This window comes from Chanodichthys erythropterus, chromosome 15 (assembly GCF_024489055.1).
Source record: "Chanodichthys erythropterus isolate Z2021 chromosome 15, ASM2448905v1, whole genome shotgun sequence".
NCBI lineage: Eukaryota > Metazoa > Chordata > Actinopteri > Cypriniformes > Xenocyprididae > Chanodichthys > Chanodichthys erythropterus.
The window spans coordinates 41,794,967-41,816,642 of NC_090235.1; the positions used below are offsets into that span (position 1 = coordinate 41,794,967).

Here is a 21,676-nt window from a genome sequence, read left to right on the forward strand (position 1 = left end):
TTTGTTTTATAAAAGCAATAAGGTACTCGAGGCTAGTGCTGTATTGTGAATAAGTCATGGCTGAAAAGGTCGCCCTTCAGCCGTGACTTATTTACGATACAGCACAGCCTCGAATACCTTGTTGCTTACGTATTACATGCTTTATAAGTCTTGGTTGTGGTAAATAAAGTTTAAGTAACTTACTTGGAGTTACCACAGTCATAGTTAACAAAGGATAACTTACAATGTTTTGTGTAAACAAATTATGAATGAATGTACCATCGTTTGTCGTTCTTATATTCATCGTTCATTATTTTCAGTAAAGTAAATGAGTACATGTACACTTGTGTGTTGCAACATTATTGTCAGTTTCAGTATAGTCGACATTGCATCATCTTTTATTTTCAGTCTCTCTGAAAAACCTGCATCAAGCTGTGTCATGTTTAAAAACAAATTAGTAAAATGAGTCTTACTGACACAAACTGTAACTTTGTTTAAAATAAAGTTCTTTCACACTTCCTGATCACAAGGAAGGCAATGCAAAGAAATGTTTTTTTCCAGTTTGGGACTGCAAAAGATCTTGTAATCCTCAGAGGCATCTCTATTGTTTTGTTGCTCAGTAAACCAAAAAAAATATACAGATACAAAGCTCAGCTTGAACAGATGCAGCAAAAATGCAATGACCTCGAAGACCAGTCACGACGCAACAGTGTCTGCCTGGTTAATCTACCAACAGGAATGGAAGGGGATGATTGTGTCGGCTTTCTACAGAAAATGCTACCTAAAAGGATTCCTCAACTTATGGCATGCCCAGGCCTGATCAAGATCAATAGAGCTCACCAAATATACTCGAACTTCAACTCATCTAAACCACAATCATTGATATTCCAGATCCTTCGCTATCCTGACAGTCAAGCCATCCTTCCAGGAGCCCGGAAAGCAAAACCCACTCTGCCCGGACGAATGCGCCTGGAATTCTATGCAGATTACCGTCATGAGAAAACTTTCCTGATCTACACAGCATCACTGCGAGTCACCCATAAGGGTCAGAAATACTCATTTGAACCTCTGGAGGACAATGAAAAATATCTTGAGGGTCTTGATGCTGCAACGGTACCTACTGCTTTAAGATCTTTAAACTTCCTGCTTCAGCAGGAAATGGATGAGGCCGACTAAAGAGTTGTGTAATGTCTTTGCTGATAAACCTACACAATACATGGTGCAGTCACACTGCACTTTTCGTTCCATCGACTTCCTTTCAAATGCATGCGAATGCGCCAGACCATAAACTCAAGCTCATGCGAAAAATTTCACATTTCGCTGCGTTCCAAAGTTCATGTTTGGTGAACTCTGACCTGCGAATTTTCATCACATGAAGACCTGCGACCAGTAGAAGATTGATTCACCACGGCATGACCTCTTGGCTGAATTAAAAGAATGATAGTTTTGCAGTAAAGTCGAGTAAGTTCTATAACTTTACATTTTGAATGTTTTGCTTTGTTATTTGTTGAATTCATGTTTATAAAAAAGACGCTGTAGACCATGACATCATATCACAACTGTTACAGCATCCGAAGAAATTTTGTATGTTCAAAGTCTAGTGTGACTGCGGCTTAACACTTTACATAAGGTTCATTAGTTAAACATTAGTTTATGTAAACCCGATGTGCATAATGTGCAAACCCCATTCCAAAAAAGTTGGGACACTGTACAAATTGTGAATAAAAACAGAATGCAATGATGTGGAAGTTTCAAATTTCAATATTTTATTCAGAATACAACATAGATGACATATCAAATGTTTAAACTGAGAAAATTTAACATTTTAAGGGAAAAATAAGTTGATTTTCAATTTCATGGCATCAACACATCTCAAAAAAGTTGGGACAAGGCCATGTTTACCACTGTGTGGCATCCCCTCTTCTTTTTATAACAGTCTGCAAACGTCTGGGGACTGAGGAGACAAGTTGCTCAAGTTTAGGAATAGGAATGTTGTTCCATTCTTGTCTAATATAGGCTTCTAGTTGCTCAACTGTTTTCTTCTTTGTCGCATCTTCCTCTTTATGATGCGCCAAATGTTTTCTATGGGTGAAAGATCTAGACTGCAGTCTGGCCGTTTCAGTACCTACTTCTACGCAGCCATGATGTTGTAATTGATGCAGTGTTGTCTGGCATTGTCCTGTTGGAAAATGAAAGGTCTTCCCTGAAAGAGACGACGTCTGGATGGGAGCGCATGTTGTTCTAGAACTTGGATATACCTTTCAGCATTGATTGTGCCTTTCCAGATGTTTAAGCTGCCAATGCCACACGCACTCATGCAACCCCATACCATCAGAGATGCAGGCTTCTGAACTGAACGCTGATAACAACTTGGGTTGTCCTTGTCCTCTTTAGTCCGGATAACGTGGGTCTCAGTTTTGCAAAAAGAACTTCAAATTTTGATTCGTCTGACCACAGAATAGTTTTCCACTTTGCCACAGTCCATTTTAAATGAGCCTTGGCCCAGAGAAAACGCCTGTGCTTCTGGATCATGTTTAGATGTGGCTTCTTTTTTGACCTATAGAGTTTTAGCCGGCAATGGCGAATGGCACGGTGGATTGTGTTCACCGACAATGTTTTCTGGAAGTATTCCTGAGCCCATGTAGCATTCGTGTATGTGATGCAGTGCTGTCTAAGGGCCTGAAGATCACGGGCATCCAGTATGGTTTTCGGCCTTGACCCTTACGCACAGAGATTGTTCCAGATTCTCTGAATCTTTGGATAATATTATGCACTGTAGATGATGATGACTTCAAACTCTTTGCAATTTTTCTCTGAGAAACTCCTTTCTGATATTGCTCCACTATTTTTCGCCGCAGCATTGGGGGAATTGGTGATCCTCTGCCCATCTTGACTTCTGAGAGACACTGCCACTCTGAGAGGCTCTTTTTATACCCAATCATGTTTCCAATTGACCTAATAAGTTGCAAATAGGTCCTCCAGCTGTTCCTTATATGTACATTTAACTTTTCCGGCCTCTTATTGCTACCTGTCCCCACTTTTTTGGAATGTGTAGCTCTCATGAAATCCAAAATGAGCCAATATTTGGCATGACATTTCAAAATGTCTCACTTTCAACATTTGATATGTTATCTATATTCTATTGTGAATAAAATATAAGTTTATGAGATTTGTAAATGATTGCATTCCTTTTTTATTCACAATTTGTACAGTGTCCCAACTTTTTTGGAATCGGGTTTGTATTAACACAAACTAACCACGAGCAAAACATTTGTTACTGTATTAATGTTAATGAAAATACAGTTGTTCATTGTTTGTTCATGTTAGTTCACAGTGCATTAACTAATGTTAACAAGATTTTAATAATGTATTAGTAAATGTTGAAATTAACAAAATTAATTATTATTAATAAATGCTTTATTTAGTGCAGTTCATTATTAGTACATGTTAACTAATGTTAACTAATGAACCTTATTGTAAAGTGTTACCAAGACTTTTTCAGCGTAAACTTTTCAGTTTAAAGTTTCAGCTTAAAGTTTCAGTTCACCAAAGTGAAATGGTAACTACACTTTTATTTCTATATAACTGCATTTTGTTTCAAAATCTCCTTTAAACAATTTCCATGTGCAGGTTGTTAGACTGTTATATGTAAAGATCCTGTTTAATTATTGTATGTTTGCTTCAGACGGGCTACAGTTCTTAGTTTAAATCTGGTTGCTGTAAAAAAAAATCCAGTTCTGAAAATCGTTGCATTTTATACTGACTTTTGAAATATTCATTCTATAATTTTAATTTCCTCAACTGTTAAATTCATAGGGGGCTAATAAGGTGAATAGTGTTTAGACATTGCCTTGCGACCACCACAGACTTTTGCTAAAGGAAGGATATGGGAAAGGGAGGGGGCGCTTAGGCGCATAAAGCATTCAGGACTATCTTTGTTTTTGTTTTTGCATATACCGATGGAAACCTTAATGGTATGCTTATTAACCTACTCTAAGCATTACATGTCATTCTGTGTGAGCCCTGTAACTTCATACTATGGTTATAATAAAAAAGTTGTCATTGAAAGTTAGGGTGTTAAACTCTCCTATCAAACATACACGGGTTTTAGGTTTTTTACACAGAAAAAAGATTGATGTAGCGTTTCTTCAAGTAACCCACCTTAACGCCAGGGACTCCCAAAAAATGCAAAACAGGCGCTACATTGCCATAGTATCATAAAGTTGTAAATCTTAAAAAAAGGGGGGTGACAATTCTTTTCAAACACAACTCTACCATCATCATCAGAACCTGTGTGTTCAATAATAAAGTTAGAGTTGCATTTTGCTGTACATTTAATAGAAGGAAATAGGTTTGCATTTGTCAATATATATGCTCCAAACTCATATGATGCCTCTTTTTTTTTTTCAAATGTTTCAAAAACCCTACTTGTCACATGTCTGCTGTGTTGTGTTTCTTAGTTTGTCCTAGTTTCTGTCTGTCATTCTGTTAATTATGTAATTAGTTTCCACCTGTGTTCATTTACTCCCTCATTAGCTCCTTTTTGTTATTTCCTCAGTTCTGGCTTAGTCTTGGATTATCCTCATCAATGTATGTGTCTGAGTTATGGTGTTTGTAAAGGGTTTCCTGAGTTTAGTTATTAAACAATCCTGTTTCCTATTCATCCTCGTCTTTGTGAGCTTCCACTAACATGTTACGTAACAGAAGAATGGACCAAAACCAAAGACAACTCGCCTGAATGTTAAAGATGAACTCACCTGCTGTATTACTGCTATGCCTGGAGCAGGAGCAGAAAAGCCTTGAGGCCCACACCTGTGCATTTCTCTATCTGGCGAGAAGGGGCAGAACCGACAGAGATGTTCCATGAGCCCACCGCAGACCGAGGAGGCATGCCAGCCGCGATGGATGAGCCAGGACCAAGGGCAAGGTCGGATGGTAACATCGCCCCAGAGCCCACTTCATTGCAAGAGTCTGACAACGTGCGGGAGCTGGTAACATCATTCGTCGATGAGGGAGTGCTCATGGAGCTTGAGGGCTGGGAGGAAATCCCTGCCCACAACTCCACCACGCAGAATGGGATTTGTTTGTTCTCTGGCAACTATTATGAGGAACTAAAGGACATTTTTGATGAGGACCTTATTCATTTTTGAGGAGAGGTTTTTCCTAGTCCCCCAGTGTCTTCGATTCTCCAGCATCCCGAGTATCTCCAGAATTCCCTCCCAGCCTTCCTCTCCCACCTCCTCAATCAGTCAGTTCCTCAGCCCCATCTCCGCTGAAGTCCTTAAGCCCCTCTATATCTTCTAGTCAAGTCACCTTTATTTATATAGCGCTTATTACAATGCAGATTGTGTCAAAGCAGCTTTACATTGATAACTGGTACATAATTTGGCTGCACAGCAGATCTTAAATAATAGTGTCAATGCAGACAGATCAGAAGCACTGTTCAATAAATGTCAATAATACTATTGAATATCAAATGTCAAGTGTACCCAACTAAGCAAGCCAAAGGCGACAGCGGCAAGGAACCCAAACTCCATCAGGTGACATCAGGTGGCAAACAAGTGGCAAATAGCTGTTAAAATTGAGAAAAAAAAAAACCTTGGGAGAAACCAGGCTTAGTCGGGGGGCCAGTTCTCCTCTGGCGAACAGTGCTTTATTACAATCAGGTTGCTATCATAATTCTGATAGGATCGCAACAATCAAAGTATTTATTTCAGTTCCATCCAGTTGAGGATCGTATTCATCATGCTGGAATGGACGGTCTGTTGAGGAACTGTGCTACTGGCTGTCATGTCGATGAGGCCTTCACAATGGATGATCCAGTTGACTCGATCTCTGCTGATACTTCAGGGCTGCGTTGTGGTCGTGTCCAGTTGAGGAACGTATTCATCACGCCGGTATGGACGGTCTGTTGAGGAACTGTGGCACTGGCTGTCGTGTTGATGATGTCTTCACAATGGATGATCTAGTTGACTCGATCTCTGCTGATACTTCAGGGCTGCGTTGTGGTCGTGTCATGGCACCGGTCCTTGGTCTCAGCTGGATACGGCCCAGATCCGGTTGACTACGGTAAACCTCGGGATAAACAGAAAGACTAATATTAGCGTAGATGCCATTCTTTTTCTGATGTAACGAGTACATCTGGTGTTATAGGAAGTGTTCCTGGTTCCGGCTGACCTAATTTATGCAGCCTAATAATCCTTTAACAGATTTGAAAATATAAATTGATAATGTGTTATGTGTATGCCAGGTTAAAGAGATGCGTTTTTAGTCTAGATTTAAACTGACAGAGTGTATCTGCTTCCCGAACAATGCTAGGAAGATTGTTCCAGAGTTTAGGTGCCAAATAGGAGAAGGATCTACCACCTGCAGTTGATTTTGATATTCTAGGTATTATCAGCTGGCCTGAATTCTGAGATCGCAATAAACGTGAAGGACTATAATGTATTAAGAGCTCGCTTAGGTACTGGGGAGCTAAACCATTTAGTGCTTTGTAAGTAATTAGCAAGATTTTAAAATCTAAACGATGTTTAACAGGAAGCCAATGCAGTGATGACAGAATTGGGCTAATATGGTCATACTTCCTAGTTCTAGTAAGAACTCTAGCTGCTGCATTTTGTACGAGCTGTAGTTTATTTATCAAGCGGGAGGAACAACCACCCAGTAGAGCGTTACAGTAATCTAGCCTTGAGGTCATGAACGCATGAACTAACTGTTCTGCATTCTTCATTGAGAGCATATGTCGTAGTTTAGATATATTTTTAAGATGGAAGAATGCAGTTTTACAGATGCTAGTAACATGGCCTTCAAATGAAAGATTGGTATCAAAGAGCACACCCAGGTTCCTAACTGACGACGAAGACTTAACAGAGCAGCCATCAAGTGTTAGACAATATACTAGATTATTGCGTGAAGAAGTTTTCGGTCCAAAAATTTGAATCTCTGTTTTTCCTGAATTTAGTAGTAGGAAATTACTAGTCATCCAGTTTTTTATATCAGCTATACATTCTGTTAATTTAGCGAATTGGTGATTTTCGTCAGGGCGCGAAGAAATATAGAGCTGAGTACCATCAGCATAACAATGAAAACTAACGCCATGCTTCCTAATGATATCTCCCAACGGTAGCATGTACAGAGCAAAAAGCAACGGTCCTAGTACTGAGCCTTGCGGTACTCCATATTTAATTTGTGATTGATATGACATCTCATCGTTTACTACTACAAATTGATAAAGGTCAGATAAGTATGATTTGAACCATGCCAATGCAATTCCACTAATGCCAACATAGTTTTCGAGTATGTTTAGAAGAATATTGTGATCGATAGTGTCAAATGCAGCACTAAGATCCAGTAACACTAATAGAGAGATACAACCACGATCTGATGATAAGAGCAAATCATTAGTAACTCTAATGAGAGCAGTCTCAGTACTATGGTATGGTCTAAATCCTGATGAAATCTTCACAGATACTATTTCTTTCTAAAAAGGAACATAGTTGTGATGAAACTGCCTTTTGTAGTATTTTTGACAGAAAAGTGAGATTTGAAATCGGCCTGTATTTGACTAATTCTCTAGGATCAAGTTGAGGTTTTTTAATGAGAGGTTTAATGACAGCCAGCTTAAAGGTTTTTGGTACGTATCCTAGCGATAAAGATGAATTAACACTATTAAGAAGAGGATCTATGACCTCTGGAAGCATCTCTTTCAATAGCTTAGTCGGTATAGGGTCTAACATACATGTCGATGATTTTGATGATTTAACAAGTTTAGACAATTCTTCCTCTCCTAAGGCAGTAAATGAATTGAATTTTTCTTTAGGGACACTACAATGCACTGTCTGACACAAGACTGTAGTAGAAGGTTGCATGGTTATAATTTTTTCTCTAATATTATCAATCTTGCAAGTAAAGAAGTTCATAAAGTCATTACTGCTGTGCTCTTTGGAAACATCAGAAGTTGAAGCTTTATTTCTTGTTCATTTAGCCACTGTATCAAATAAATACCTAGGGTTGTGTTTATGTTCTTCTAAAAGTTTTGAAAAATAGGCAGATCTAGCAGTTTTTAAGGCCTTTCTGTACTCAGTTATTTTCTCTCTCCACGAAATGCGAAATACTTCTAGTTTTGTTTTCTTCCAGCTGCGCTCCATTTTTCTAACTGCTGTTTTTAGGGCCCGAGTGTGCTCATTGTACTATGGTGTTGGATTAATTTCCTTAATCTTTTTTAAACGCAAAGGAGCAACTGAGTCTAATGTGCTGGAAAAGACAGAGGCAATAGTTTCTGTTGCAATATTGAGGTCTTCTAAGCTGTCTGGAATGCTAAGGCGATGAAACTGATCAGGAAGATTATTTATAAAGCAATATTTAGTGGTAGAAGTGATGGTTCTACCATATTTATGGCAGGGAGGCAGTTTAGCCTCTTTGACTAAATGTAGATAGATAATGATCTGAGATGTCGTCACTCTGCTGCAGAATTTCAACGGCATCAATATCGATTCCATGTGACAATATTAGATCTAAAGTATGATTACGACAGTGAGTGGGTCCCGACACGTGTTGTCTAACACCAATAGAGTTTAGAATGTCTGTAAATGCCAATCCTAATGAGTCTTTTTTATTATCTACATGGATATTAAAATCACCAACAACAAGGACTTTATCTGCAGCTAGTACTAATTCTGATAGAAAATCTGCAATCTCTTTGATAAAGTCTGTATGGTGTCCTGGTGGCCTGTATACAGTAGCCAACACAAATGTCAACTCACATAATGTTACGTAAAACACCATCACTTCGAAGGAATTATATTTGAAAGACTTCTGGCTGATACTGTCAATATTACTATAAATTACAGCAACACCTCCCCCTTTTCCTTTCTGTCGAGGATTGTGTCGATAATCATAACCTTGAGGACTAGACTCATTTAAAGTAATGTTATCATCCGGTTTTAGCCAGGTTTCTGTCAAACACAGCACATCTAGATTATTGTCTGTGATAATATTGTTTACAATAAGTGCTTTTGAAGAAAGTGGTCTAATATTTAACAACCCAAGCTTTATCATTTGTTTATCATTATTATCTCTATTTTTTATTTGTTGAACATCAATTCAATTTTTACCATTTCATGGGTTTGGACGTTTTTTGTTTTTACTAATTCGGGGTACAGACACAGTCTCTATGTGATAATATCTAGGTGCAAGAGTTTCTATTTGTTGGGAATTATCTGACTTCTGTAACGTGAGGCAGCCAGCAGACGGTCGGTTTAGCCAGTCTGTCTGCTTCCTGTCCTGGGCCCCAGTTTGTCATGTTTTTTTGTCTATGAAACCCATATTATTCTGCGGACACCACTTAGACAGCCAGCCATTGAGTGATGATAATCTGCTAAATATCTCATCACTCCTACGAACAGGAAGAGGGCCAGAACAAATTACTTCTCCTGACATTGTACTTGCGAGTTCACACACCTCTTTAATGTTAATTTTAGTGATCTCCGATTGGCGAAGTCAAACATCATTTGTGCCGACGTGAATAATAATTTTAGAGTATTTACGATTAGCATTAGCCAGCACTTTTAAATTTGCTTTGATGTCAGGTGCTCTGGCTCCCGGCAAACATGTGACTATGGTGGCTGGTGTCTCTATTTTCACGTTCCGTGTAATAGAATCACCCATAACTAGGGCACTTTCAACAGGATTCTCAGTGGGTGCATCACTGAGTGGGGAGAACCTGTTTGATGTTCTTAATGGAACGGAAGAATGGTGTTTTCCACGGCTAGGCCGCCTCACCATTACCCAAGTGCCCTGCTGCGCGGGCTCTACAGCCGGAACCGAACAACGTACAGAGTTCACTAAGCAAGTCGCATCCAAAACAGTATCTGAAGCACCTGCATTCTTACTATCCTCGGTTAAAGTTCGGATGCGTGTCTCTAATTCTGAGATTCTCTCTGTCAGCTTGACTATTTCCCTACTCTGACAGAGAGAGCTACACTGAACATGTGACAAACTGAGCAGGAGATAACAGTGGGAAAGGATGACATGACTCACCGTGTTTGTAGACTGATCCGAGTTACCACAGCTGTTTGATGAATGCGTTGAAAAGGAGCACGCGAGACTGATGAAAAGTTAACAAGCGAGATGCAAACGCGTTGTAACAGCGATTTAGATTCAAAGATTACAGGCTAGCGATGTCAGATTAATGTGGTAGGCAATAATAATAATATAAGCAACAATGAATAAAAGTAAGAGATTCAATAAAAGTAAGAGAAAACAAAGCTATACTGAGACGCAAACACCAGCAGCGAGGCAGACAGGAGCAATCGAGCAATCTCCAATTGTCCTACATGCCATGTAGAGCTGCCTAGTGTCTTCAGGCCATCATCTCCGTCCAGAACAGAGGATCCCCTGTCTTTGTTTCCAGCCTCTGTGCCCCCTGCTCCGCCACAGCCCGTAGACACGTTGGATACGCCTTGGCTCCTCCCTCCCTCGGCTCCACCGGAATCCATCGGTCATACTGCTTCTCTGGGCTCCCTTGTCCCTCCGCCTTGGTCAGCTGTTGACCCACCTGCACTTTCGGCTTTGTCTGGCTCCGCCTTCCCCCGGCTCCGCCTCCGTCCTCAGTCCCACCAGCTCAGCCTCTGCCTTCTGGACTTCTGCTTCCACCCCAGACGCTCATTGCCATGGCTCCTCCTCGGTCTCCTGGACCATTGGCTATGCATGGGCTCATCAGCTCCATCTTGGTCTCCATATTTGGCTGCATATCTGTTGGTCGTCCCCAGGGAGTCGACTTGATGGAAGACACCAAGACTCCTCCCACCTTTGACTCTGCCCTGGGGCCTCAACCTGGCTGGTCTCTGGACTACCACCTGGCTTCTCCTGCTCCTGGCTCCTCCCACCTTCCACAACTCTGTGGACAGTTTCATGTTTATTTTCTTCTGCTCCACCCCCTTCTCTAGAACCTCCACCCTCCCTCCTCAGTTGGACTTTATACGGCATGAGACCATGCCTTTCTGGGAGGGGGCGAACTGTCACATGTGTGCTGTGTTGTGTTTCTTAGTTTGTCCTAGTTTCTGTCTGTCAGTCTGTTAATTATGTAATTAGTTTCCACCTGTGTTCATTTACTCCCTCAATTTACACCACAAATTTACACCACAGTGTTCCGATTCATAATGCTGTATTAGCACATTTTCAGAGAAATACACCACCAGTTAATTATTGGAAAATTAATTTAATTAATTAATTAATCGATTCTTTACTGAAAATATATTTGGAATAGATAGTGTCCCAGCATCAAGTGGTGTACACTTTAAAGAACTAAAATAAAAGGTGGATGGGGCTGCCCTAAGTTTAAATGGTATCAATGGTGCTTTATCCTGAAAAAAACAAAAACATTGTGACTAAAAGTTTGGCAAGAAGTATTTCCTACTCAAGCAAGGCAGTATTTGACTCTGGTCAATTCTATTCAGTAGGAGCAGACTGGGAGTGGCCTTGGGTGGCAACATCCCCAGTGCATCATGGGTTTGGAGTTTTTCCAACCTATTTGGAAAAAAGGGAGACAACAGCACCTTTTTATCTGTTTTTTTGTGTGTCAGGTAGCACTGATTTTAATTTTTTTTTTTTTTTTTTTTTCAAGTTTAATTAAAATCCTATTTCGCCAGTTGTGAATTATCCCTTTAAATCCATTGAATGTAATGTGGTATTAAGCTGAGCTGTAAATCAGCACACTATATATTGCCACAACAGAAAAAAACATTCACTGCTTTTTAATAATGTATGAAATAATCAATAATTATCATGCTTTCTTTCTCTTGAAGTCATTAGATGGACTAAAGGCGGTCCACTTCCGTAAAGTGGGAAAGAGACCAAAGATGACACTTTTTTGGGAAACAGATGACCCAAGCAATGAGTCCATACAACAGGTGATTTTAGACTGTTTCTGTAGGAATTTTTGCCCATTCATCCAGTAGAATATCATGGAGTGGAAGTTTGTAACTGTTCGCCTATATGGAACAGGTAGAGAGTTGGCAACTTTTAAGTACCATGCTCCTCAGCACTCACTGACCCTGTTCTGTGACTTTAAATGGTCTTGCGCTTCGTGGCTGTGTTGCTGTCTTTCCTAAATGCTTCCACTTTCCAATAATACCACTTACCATGGAATGGAATGGTCCGTGGAATATCTAGCAGGAATGAAATTTCACAAACTGACTTATAGCAAAGGTGGCATCCTATCACTAATTTCACAGTACCACACTTGAATTCACTGAGCTCTTCATAATGACCCTTTTTTTTTCATAAATGTTTGTAAATGTAGGTTGCATGGCTAGGTGCTCGATTTTGTACACCTTCAGCATTGGGTCTGATTCAAACACCTGAATTTGATAATTAAGATTTGTGTCCAAATTCTTTTGTCCATATCAATATTTTTAAAACCATTCAGAACCTAGCAACACCCTGGAAGCTGCTTAGAACACCCTAGTAACCAAATAGCAGTGTTCTCAGAAAACACAGCAAGCAGTTAACAGTGAGCTACTTTGGGGCCGAACCGTGGCATAGGCAACATAGGCAGCCTATAGGGTGCAAAAAGATGGGGGCAGAGCATGAGAGGATTTATATATATTTTTTATTATCTGTTGTGCCACAAATCTTCCTAATTACTGACAGTGCTTATATGTAAATGCATTTCACAGTGCTGGGAATGTTATTCACATGGCAACTGTGACAGAACAGAGTACCAGCAGTTTATGAGGGCTGCCAGTACTCTGATCTGTCCCAGATCAAAAAAGACTTTTGACTGAAGAAAGAATCAAGAAAGAATTTGGAACAGGTTGTTTGTCAAATTTGTTTATTTGTTACAAATTATTTAATTATCATTTTTACAATATAAATGAAAAAGATCAGCATTTCAGTGTTGTGGGGGGTGGGTGTGCCAATCTAAAATCTCTCCTAGGGCGCCAACAAAGTCTAGGTTGGCCCATAGAAACTGCGTATCAAGACTTTAGCTACATCTTAGTACATCCTAGCAATCACATACCATGGTTGTTTTTTTGCAGTGGATAATGGTGTGTTGTTTTCTTTTGCAGGAGATCTCCATCTTTACCCTGTTGAATGTTCAGCTGAAGGCAGATAGAGCTCCAATGAAATACAGTGCTGTGCTCAAGAGACCCTCAGCACTTGTATGAATTATCCCAACACATTTTTTTTTTTTTTTTTGCAGGTTTATTCTTAACCAAACAGAAGTATCGATATTGGTGAAGGCTTCTCCTCTGCACCAGTAAACCATGAGCTCAGTTTTATGTGATTTTATTTGTTTTTTAGAATTTTGTTCTGAAATCTTTCAAATGTACATTTCTTTTAATTTGATAATGTTAAAGTTGAAATATTTGAAATATTTTTGCTTTTGCCTCAGGAAGTGTTAAGTGAAGGTTTTGTGTTCAGGGATTGTGCCATGAGTTTAAGTATCTCTATTTTGAAACAAAATGAAATCCATCCTGATTCAAAGAATAGTTTCCAAAGTTAATTTTAGTTTTTGGTGTCAGTATTTTAACACTTCCACCATTGTGTGCTTTGTAACATTTGGGCATTATTTTTGTTCTACCTTAAACCTTTTGTGCAGCCTTTGTTTGAGAGATAATAACTTCAGAAATGGCATTTGTCAACTTCAGAAGTTGCAGATATGTTAAGCATTGAGACCTTAACCAAAATAACATTTTAAGTGATTTTTGAACTATATATTAGCTTGGCTAAGAGATTGCTTTGTTTTGTTGCAAATACTGGATCTGTTTCTAAGACATTTGGGTGAATCATTTGTTAATGATTGATAGATGCTTTTTTAATTATTTTCGAGAATTAATTGTAAAGCATCAACTTTTTCTCCATAAGAAGAAAACATCTGGCAGAATTTTTTACTTAATCGCTCCATTGCTGACGTCTGATATATGTAAAGGTATTGCCCCAAATACCCCACACACTTGAATGTTGTTTTACATACACTGAACGTCTGTTTGACGTCTTTAGGAAATGTTTTTATGTGTAATTTGTCTCTTTTAATGCGTTTCATTTAATGTTTTCTTGTTTGTTTTTGCACATGGAATTTCAGTGATTGTTTCAGATATATCAACTATTTACTTATAAACTATTGATCTTGCAAACAATGTCTTTTCTACTGTGTAGTATGATATGCCATCCTTGGGACCAGTATAAAATGTTAAAAGAGACAATGACTATACAACATGTCAGAAAAACTAGAAAAAGGCAGTTGGGCTTAACTTCATTTAAACAATTAAACTCAGTTGAAGAAGCTTTACAGTTAGCAAGAAAGCAGCTATGTGATATAACAAAAAAAATTGCTTTTTGTTTATTTTACAAAAACTGCTGTGTAAATGAAGTGGGGAAAAGAGTTGTCCAGTTGTTGTAAGGTTGGAACCAAGCATGCCATATGAGTCCTGAAAAGTGAAGCCAAAGTGTCTCGATTGCCTCCAGGTGGCTGGATGCAGTGTAGGTCATAAACCCCACCCTCTCCTTGTAATGTAATGTAACGTGAAAATAAATAGTCAAATTACTCATCAAATATTTTTTTCCAAAGATTTTGGAAAAAGGTTTCTGTCATTTTAGGCAGTTTTTATCACGCTGATATTAGTTAAAGTGTTCTTTCTTTAAATTTAAGTTTGTTTTTTGTTAGTAATTTAATGCTCTAAAAACACAGGTTTTTACGTCATGATTGACAGCTTCACTTACTACAATGGAAGAGAGTGAAGGTGTGTTGCCCATCATTTTTTACAGTCTATGGTTGGAACACGCCAATATCCATATATAAAATGTCAAAGTTTTAAATCTGCATATGGTGTTTAATTAGAGACTTGTGTTGTAAGTACTCTGTTATGGAGGACCACAAGTGTCACGGAAATAGTAATAAAGCATATAATTAATAACTAATTGTACAATACGATACAATACAATAATGTGCATTAGTAAATTTACAAATTAATTAATCTAAAAATAAATGGATTAAATTGCAAAGTAATTCATTATTTTATTTTTTAATGTGCAATAAAAGCAGTAATTATAAAAATAATTTGTAAATGAAATATTAATCCATCAATAAATGGTTCAAATTAAAAATGGATTTACTAAAACAACAAAACACTCAATAAATCATCATCACATCATTTAAAAATACATTTATAAATTTATAAATATGGAATTTCAAATTGTTTTTGAAAATGCAATTTAAAAGAGAAATAATTAATTGGATTCAGAAACTGAATTGCCCTTTTTAATGGATGATTAGAATCTATATTTGTAAATATAGGTTCTAATCATCCATTAAAAAGGGCAATTCAATTAACCATTTGCATTTCCATTTTCCTGCTGTTTTTCCTTTTTCTATTAGCTATTCGATTTGCTTAACCATTTAGCTTCTCTTTTTAGCCTCTCTGTTTAGCATTTCAGTGACACTTTGGGACTTGCATGCTGGGGAAATGAGCCCTGTGTTTCAATCAGCTCCCTAGGTCGTGAATCAGTATATCATTTAAATTAATGTGACTGATTCCCTGATCACTGTCCTGACTACTGAACTAGGGAGCTGATTGAGATGCACCCGAGGTAAATGTGAGATGAGTGTAACAAAATCTCTGATTGGCTATTACCTGGCAAGTCATGTGCAGACGTATGTCATTGATGTGGAAAGGAGAAGGTGATTGATAGAGAACCTAAAATGGAAGAAACAATTTCCCACATGGGATAACACAATAAATGCCATAATTTCTTTGGCTGACTGCATCGACAGTAATATGCCAGTTGACTATGACTATGCTCTGACAACGTTGCTTCATCTTAAGGAAAACTTAAGCATCCTGTCGGCATTTGGAGGACACCGTTTGATGAGGTGGAGCATATAATTCACCAAATTGGAAACATCTCAGAGTTTCAGCCTTCTTGACATTACAAAGAGACAAGATTCAGCAACAAATCTCCCTTGGAATCTGGTGCAGGGAGATAGCAAAACGCTTTGGTGTGTCTTGTCTTGTCTATTGCTTTAGCTGTGGCTAACGACATGTAGCGTCGTCATCCAATGCAGGCTGTCCTTAAAGTCCCCGACTCCCCGTGAACCGGAAGTTGCAAACTACTTTTCTCCAGTGTTGTAAACACTACATGTCGTTAGCTATAGCTAAAGCATTACAGCAATGTTTATGTTATCATGTGTGTGGGAAATTGTTTCTTCCATTTTAGGTTTTCTATCAATCACCTTCCCCTTTCCATATTAATGACATACGTCTGCACATGACTTGCCAGGTAATAGCAAAAGTGTCACTGAAATGCTAAACAGAGAGGCTAAAAAGAGAAGCTAAATGATTAAGCAAATCAAATAGCTAGTAGAAAAAGGAAAAACAGTGGGCAAATGCAAATGGTTAATTGAATTCCCTTTTTTAATGGATGATTAGAACCTATATTTGTAATTCAATTTCTGAATCCAATTAATTATTTATGTTTTTAAATTGCATTTTCAAATACAATTTGAAATTCCAATATTTATTTATGAATTCATAAATGTATTTTTATGATGTATTTGAGTGTTTTATTTTGTTAAATCCATTTTTAATTTGAACCATTTATTGATAGATTAATATTTCATTTATAAATTATTTTTTATAATTACTGCTTTTATTGCTCATTAAAAAAAATGATTTACTTTGCAATTTAATCTATTTATTTTTAGATTGATCAATTAATTTGTAAATACATTTATGAATGCACATTTTTATTGTACAATTATTAATTAATGATATGCTGTATTACTATTTCCATGACACTTCTGGTCCTCCATACTCTGTTAGGGGTTAAATTTGACGTAAGTGCACATTTTTTGTAACACTGGTCTAAAAATGTAGTCCTAAAATAAAATATGTGAGTAGTAGTGGGGAAAAACCTGTGGTGTTTGGCAAATGAATGTGGTGAAGTGAGATACTGACTACAAAATTAATAAAAACCGCTTCCAAGTCTCTACCACCTCCATCAAGTCACTTTTATATAGCTCTTAATACAATACAGATTGTTTCAGATTTACAGTGATAAACAGAAAAATAATGATCAGTGTTGCAAATGGGATTCAATTCTGCTGTAATTCAACTGCTGCTTCTTGAAGATTGGGATACATCATGCCAGCATGTTGGGAGGTGAAGCTGGCCATAGGGATCTGTGCAGAAGACTTGTCTGGGCCTTGTAGTCGGTTCTTGGGGTCTGTGCAGAGGGCTGTAGTCGACGAGGTATTCGCTTCTCTAGGGCTCATTTCCTTAAATTAATGGTCTCCAGTTATTAATGAAGAGGAGGTAAAAAATGAAAAACTGGTCACAATGGTAGGTAAATCTAGAGAAAGAGGTTAGTTGTCAGAATCAGCACATATGTGGTAAGCAGTGATAGATCCAAGGCTGGACTGGTAATCTGGCATACCGGGCATTTTCCCGGGCTGCGTTCCAGTTCGTTTTTAGACACACGCTCGCGAACTTCCCTAAACACTTCCCCTCGGGGGAATCCCTGCCGCCATTTTGAAGTGGGTTCCACTTCGTGAAGTGGACGAGGGAAGTTTATATGGACAGACCCTCGCTCCTCTCGATTTTGACCGAGGGAGCGAGTCCATATGTGCACTTCAGGCAGCTCCATAACCCACAATGCAACACGATTGTGACGTTACCGCATATCGCGTTTAATTTTCCCCACCACAAACAACTCTATGATATATTAATTATATTTTAAACATTTAAAACACACATATTCATATAGAATGCTGTATTAAACAATTTTGCAAGGGGAAAAAATAAATAATAAATCAGCTCCATTGCGGATTCCAAGCGATCAAGGGCTTAGGACGTTCCAGTTCAGCCCATACAAAGGTTCCGCCAGAAGTGGGCACTCGTGCAACGTAAGCAATGACGTACATCCGAGTCAAGGAGACTGAGTGAAGTTAGCGAGGGAAGGGCATTTAAAAACCGAGCTGGAACGCAGCCCCGGTGGGCCGACGCACTTTGGGGCCGATAAAAGGTTTATTTTTTTATTATTTTTTTATTTATTTATTTTTTTGCCATGGACTGGCCCAGTGGTTTGTCCTCTGAATTGACAGGCCAAAGTGAGAGAGACCTCCCCCTCCCGCGTTGATTTTTGTTTTTGATTGGAGCGCATGGGAAACTGCAAAAGGCAAATACCCGCTCACCGCTGCCACTGACGAACGTACTCGGTTACTAACGTAACCTCGGTTCCCTGAGATACGGAACGAGTACTGTGTATGGGGAAAAGTCTCCCTTTTTTCCCCGTCACTGAAGCCTTTTTCAATAACGCAGTGTAGCTGCATCGTCATTGGTTCACTCATAGACAAGTTGTTGAACCAATGACGGCGCGGCATAGCTGTGCGACCTATGGCGAGAGAGCGCGCGATCTTTCCCGCTGAAATGGGCGGGGCAAAGGTACGGTGGCCGAGAGAGCTCAACGCGCTGCAAATAAAGAAAACATCTTCATCAGTTTGACAACACACGCGCTGCAAACTCCACAACACTTACAAATAGTGAAACGCGCTGCAAATAAAGAAAACATCTTCATCAGTTTGACAACACATGCGCTGCAAACTCCACAACACTTACAAATGGTGAAACGCGCTGCAAATAAAGAAAACATCTTCATCAGTTTGACAACACATGCGCTGCAAACTCCACAACACTTACAAATAGTGAAACGCGCTGCAAATAAAGAAAACATCTTCATCAGTTTGACAACACATGCGCTGCAAACTCCACAACACTTACAAAAAGAAAAACGCGCTGCAAATAAAGAAAACATCTTCATCAGTTTGACAACACATGCGCTGCAAACTCCACAACACTTACAAAAAGAAAAACGCGCTGCAAATAAAGAAAACATCTTCATCAGTTTGACAACACATGCGCTGCAAACTCCACAACACTTACAAATGGTGAAACGCGCTGCAAATAAAGAAAACATCTTCATCAGTTTGCAGCGCATGTGTTGTCAAACTGATGAAGATGTTTTCTTTATTTGCAGCGCGTTTCACCATTTGTAAGTGTTGTGGAGTTTGCAGCGCATGTGTTGTCAAACTGATGAAGATGTTTTCTTTATTTGCAGCGCGTTTCACCATTTGTAAGTGTTGTGGAGTTTGCAGCGCATGTGTTGTCAAACTGATGAAGATGTTTTCTTTATTTGCAGCGCGTTTCACCATTTGTAAGTGTTGTGGAGTTTGCAGCGCATGTGTGTTGTCAAACTGATGAAGATGTTTTCTTTATTTGCAGCGCGTTTCACCATTTGTAAGTGTTGTGGAGTTTGCAGCGCATGTGTTGTCAAACTGATGAAGATGTTTTCTTTATTTGCAGCGCGTTTCACCATTTGTAAGTGTTGTGGAGTTTGCAGCGCATGTGTTGTCAAACTGATGAAGATGTTTTCTTTATTTGCAGCGCGTTTCACCATTTGTAAGTGTTGTGGAGTTTGCAGCGCATATGTGTTGTCAAACTGATGAAGATGTTTTCTTTATTTGCAGCGCGTTTCACTATTTGTAAGTGTTGTGGAGTTTGCAGCGCATGTGTTGTCAAACTGATGAAGATGTTTTCTCATTTGCAGCGCGTTGAGCTCTCTCGGCCACCGTACAAAGGGCTATATAAGCAGGCGTTTCGCCATAGGATTTCAGGCCAATCGACTGAAGCGACGACACTGAAGCCGCAGCCTCGTGGCACGGCAAGTAACGCAGTACTCGTTCCGTATCTCAGGGAACCGAGGTTACGTTAGTAACCGAGTACGTTCCCTTTCGATACTTCACTCGTACTGTGTATGGGGAACGAATTCAACCGCGCCGTGCCACGGCAGGGAACGACATAACTTGTTTTGGACACCGAAGGGGGACCAAGAGAACAAGTAAGAAGGCAAAGTCATCGTAAACCCTTTTTACACTACAAGGAAGAGATAACTCCTGATCGGTGAGAGGTGGAATTCGAAGAGGCCACCTAGTTACACCAAGAGGACCCGGGCTTGTAATGCCGGAACGTCCAGATGATAAAATCTGACAAAAGTGGACGGCGAGGACCAGCCGGCTGCCTCACAGATGTCTTTAATGGAAACTCCATTAGACCAGGCCCAGGAGGAAGCCATTCCTCTAGTGGAATGGGCCCTAACTCCTAAGGGGCATTGAATGTCCAAGGAGGAGTAACAGAGATTAATCGCGTCGACTATCCAACGCGAGAGACGTTGTTTTGAGACCGAAGACCCTTTGGTGCGGCCACCAAAACAGACAAAGAGCTGATCCGACTGCCTGAAAGGCTGCAATCGCTCTACATAGGTCCTCAATGCCCTGACAGGGCAGAGTAACTCCAGCTCCTGTTCATCCGTGGAGGGAGGAAGAGCAGAGAGCGAAATGACCTGAGCTCTAAACGGAGTAGAGAGCACTTTGGGTACGTAGCCATGTCTAGGTTTCAGCACGACTTTAGAGTCATTAGGCCCAAATTCGAGGAACGCAGGGCTCACAGAGAGGGCCTGCAAGTCGCCAACGCGCTTGACCGAGCGGTTTTCAGGGTTAAAGGCCTGAGGTCAGCTGAACTCAGCGGCTCGAAGGGGTTACCTTTGAGAGCCCTAAGGACCAAGGAAAGGTCCCAAGTGGGAACAGTAAGGGGACGAGGAGGATTTAATCGCCTAGAACCCCTTAGGAAACGAACCACAAGGCTGTTTCGACCCACTGACTGGCCAGCGATAGGAACATGAAACGCTGAGATGGCTGCTACGTATACCTTGAGCGTTGAGGGGGCGCGCCCCAGATCCAAACGCTCTTGTAAGAAGGACAGTATCGGAGATACGTCACATTCCACGGGGTCTATGTTGCGTGTGGAACACCGATCAACAAAGACCGACCATTTCTGGGCGTAGAGGCGTCTCGTGGACGGGGCTCTCGCCTGAGATACGGTCTCTAGTACGTCCCTGGGGAGGTTAGTCGGCTCCCATCGAGGGACCAGAGATGTAGGGCCCAGAGCTCTGGCTGTGGGTGCCAGATTGTTCTGTTCGCCTGAGAGAGGAGGTCCCGCCTCAGGGGAATGGGCCATGGGGCTCTCGTGGAGAGCCTGAACAGCTCTGAGGACCAAGTCTAGCTCCTCCAGAGCGGGGCCACTAGAAGGACTCTGTGCCTGTCTTCCCTGACTCGCCTGATGACCTGCGGGATCAGTGCGATCGGGGGAAATGCGTAAAGGAGTGTGCTGGGCTCAACGTGGGCCAGCGCATCGACTTCCTTTGAGAAATATGTTGGGCAATGAGAGCTGTCTTCTGAGGCGAAGAGGTCTATCTCTGCTCTCCCGAAGAGCTCCCAAATCTTGAGAACCATCTGGGGATGGAGCATCCACTCGTCTGAGGGGACGTTGCTCCGTGATAACATATCTGCACCCAGGTTGGTTTTGCCAGGTATATGAGTCGCCCTGAGCGACCGAAGCCTTGGTTTTGCCCACTCCAGAAGACGTTTCGCCAGAGCGCACAGGCGGCTGGACAAAAGACCGCCCTGGTGATTTATATATGACACCACAGTCATGCTGTCCGATTGGACTAAGACGTGGCGTCCCGTCAAGTGAGCCTGGAAAGCTTGCAGGGCTTTCATCACTGCCAACATTTCGAGGCAGTTGATATGGAGATGGCTTTCCTCGTGGGACCACGAGCCGAAGGCCGGTCTGCCCTCGCACAG

At 40.3% G+C, this 21,676-nt stretch overlaps 1 protein-coding gene across 2 annotated transcripts in view; it reads left to right on the forward strand.

The window, feature by feature from the left end:
- dis3l2 (DIS3 like 3'-5' exoribonuclease 2) overlaps window positions 1-14,858 on the forward strand; it is a 101,925-nt gene extending 87,067 nt beyond the window's left edge. Inside the window, exons 20-21 of one of the 2 annotated variants that reach the window (XM_067361728.1) lie at window positions 11,784-11,888; window positions 13,050-14,858. In XM_067361728.1, the coding sequence (XP_067217829.1) occupies window positions 11,784-11,888; window positions 13,050-13,148 (204 nt within the window). In that variant the 3' untranslated portion in view covers window positions 13,149-14,858. The remainder of the gene's footprint in view (window positions 1-11,783; window positions 11,889-13,049) is intronic. The other variant, XM_067361727.1, reaches the window with a different exon arrangement.
- Window positions 14,859-21,676: the final 6,818 nt, after the last annotated feature.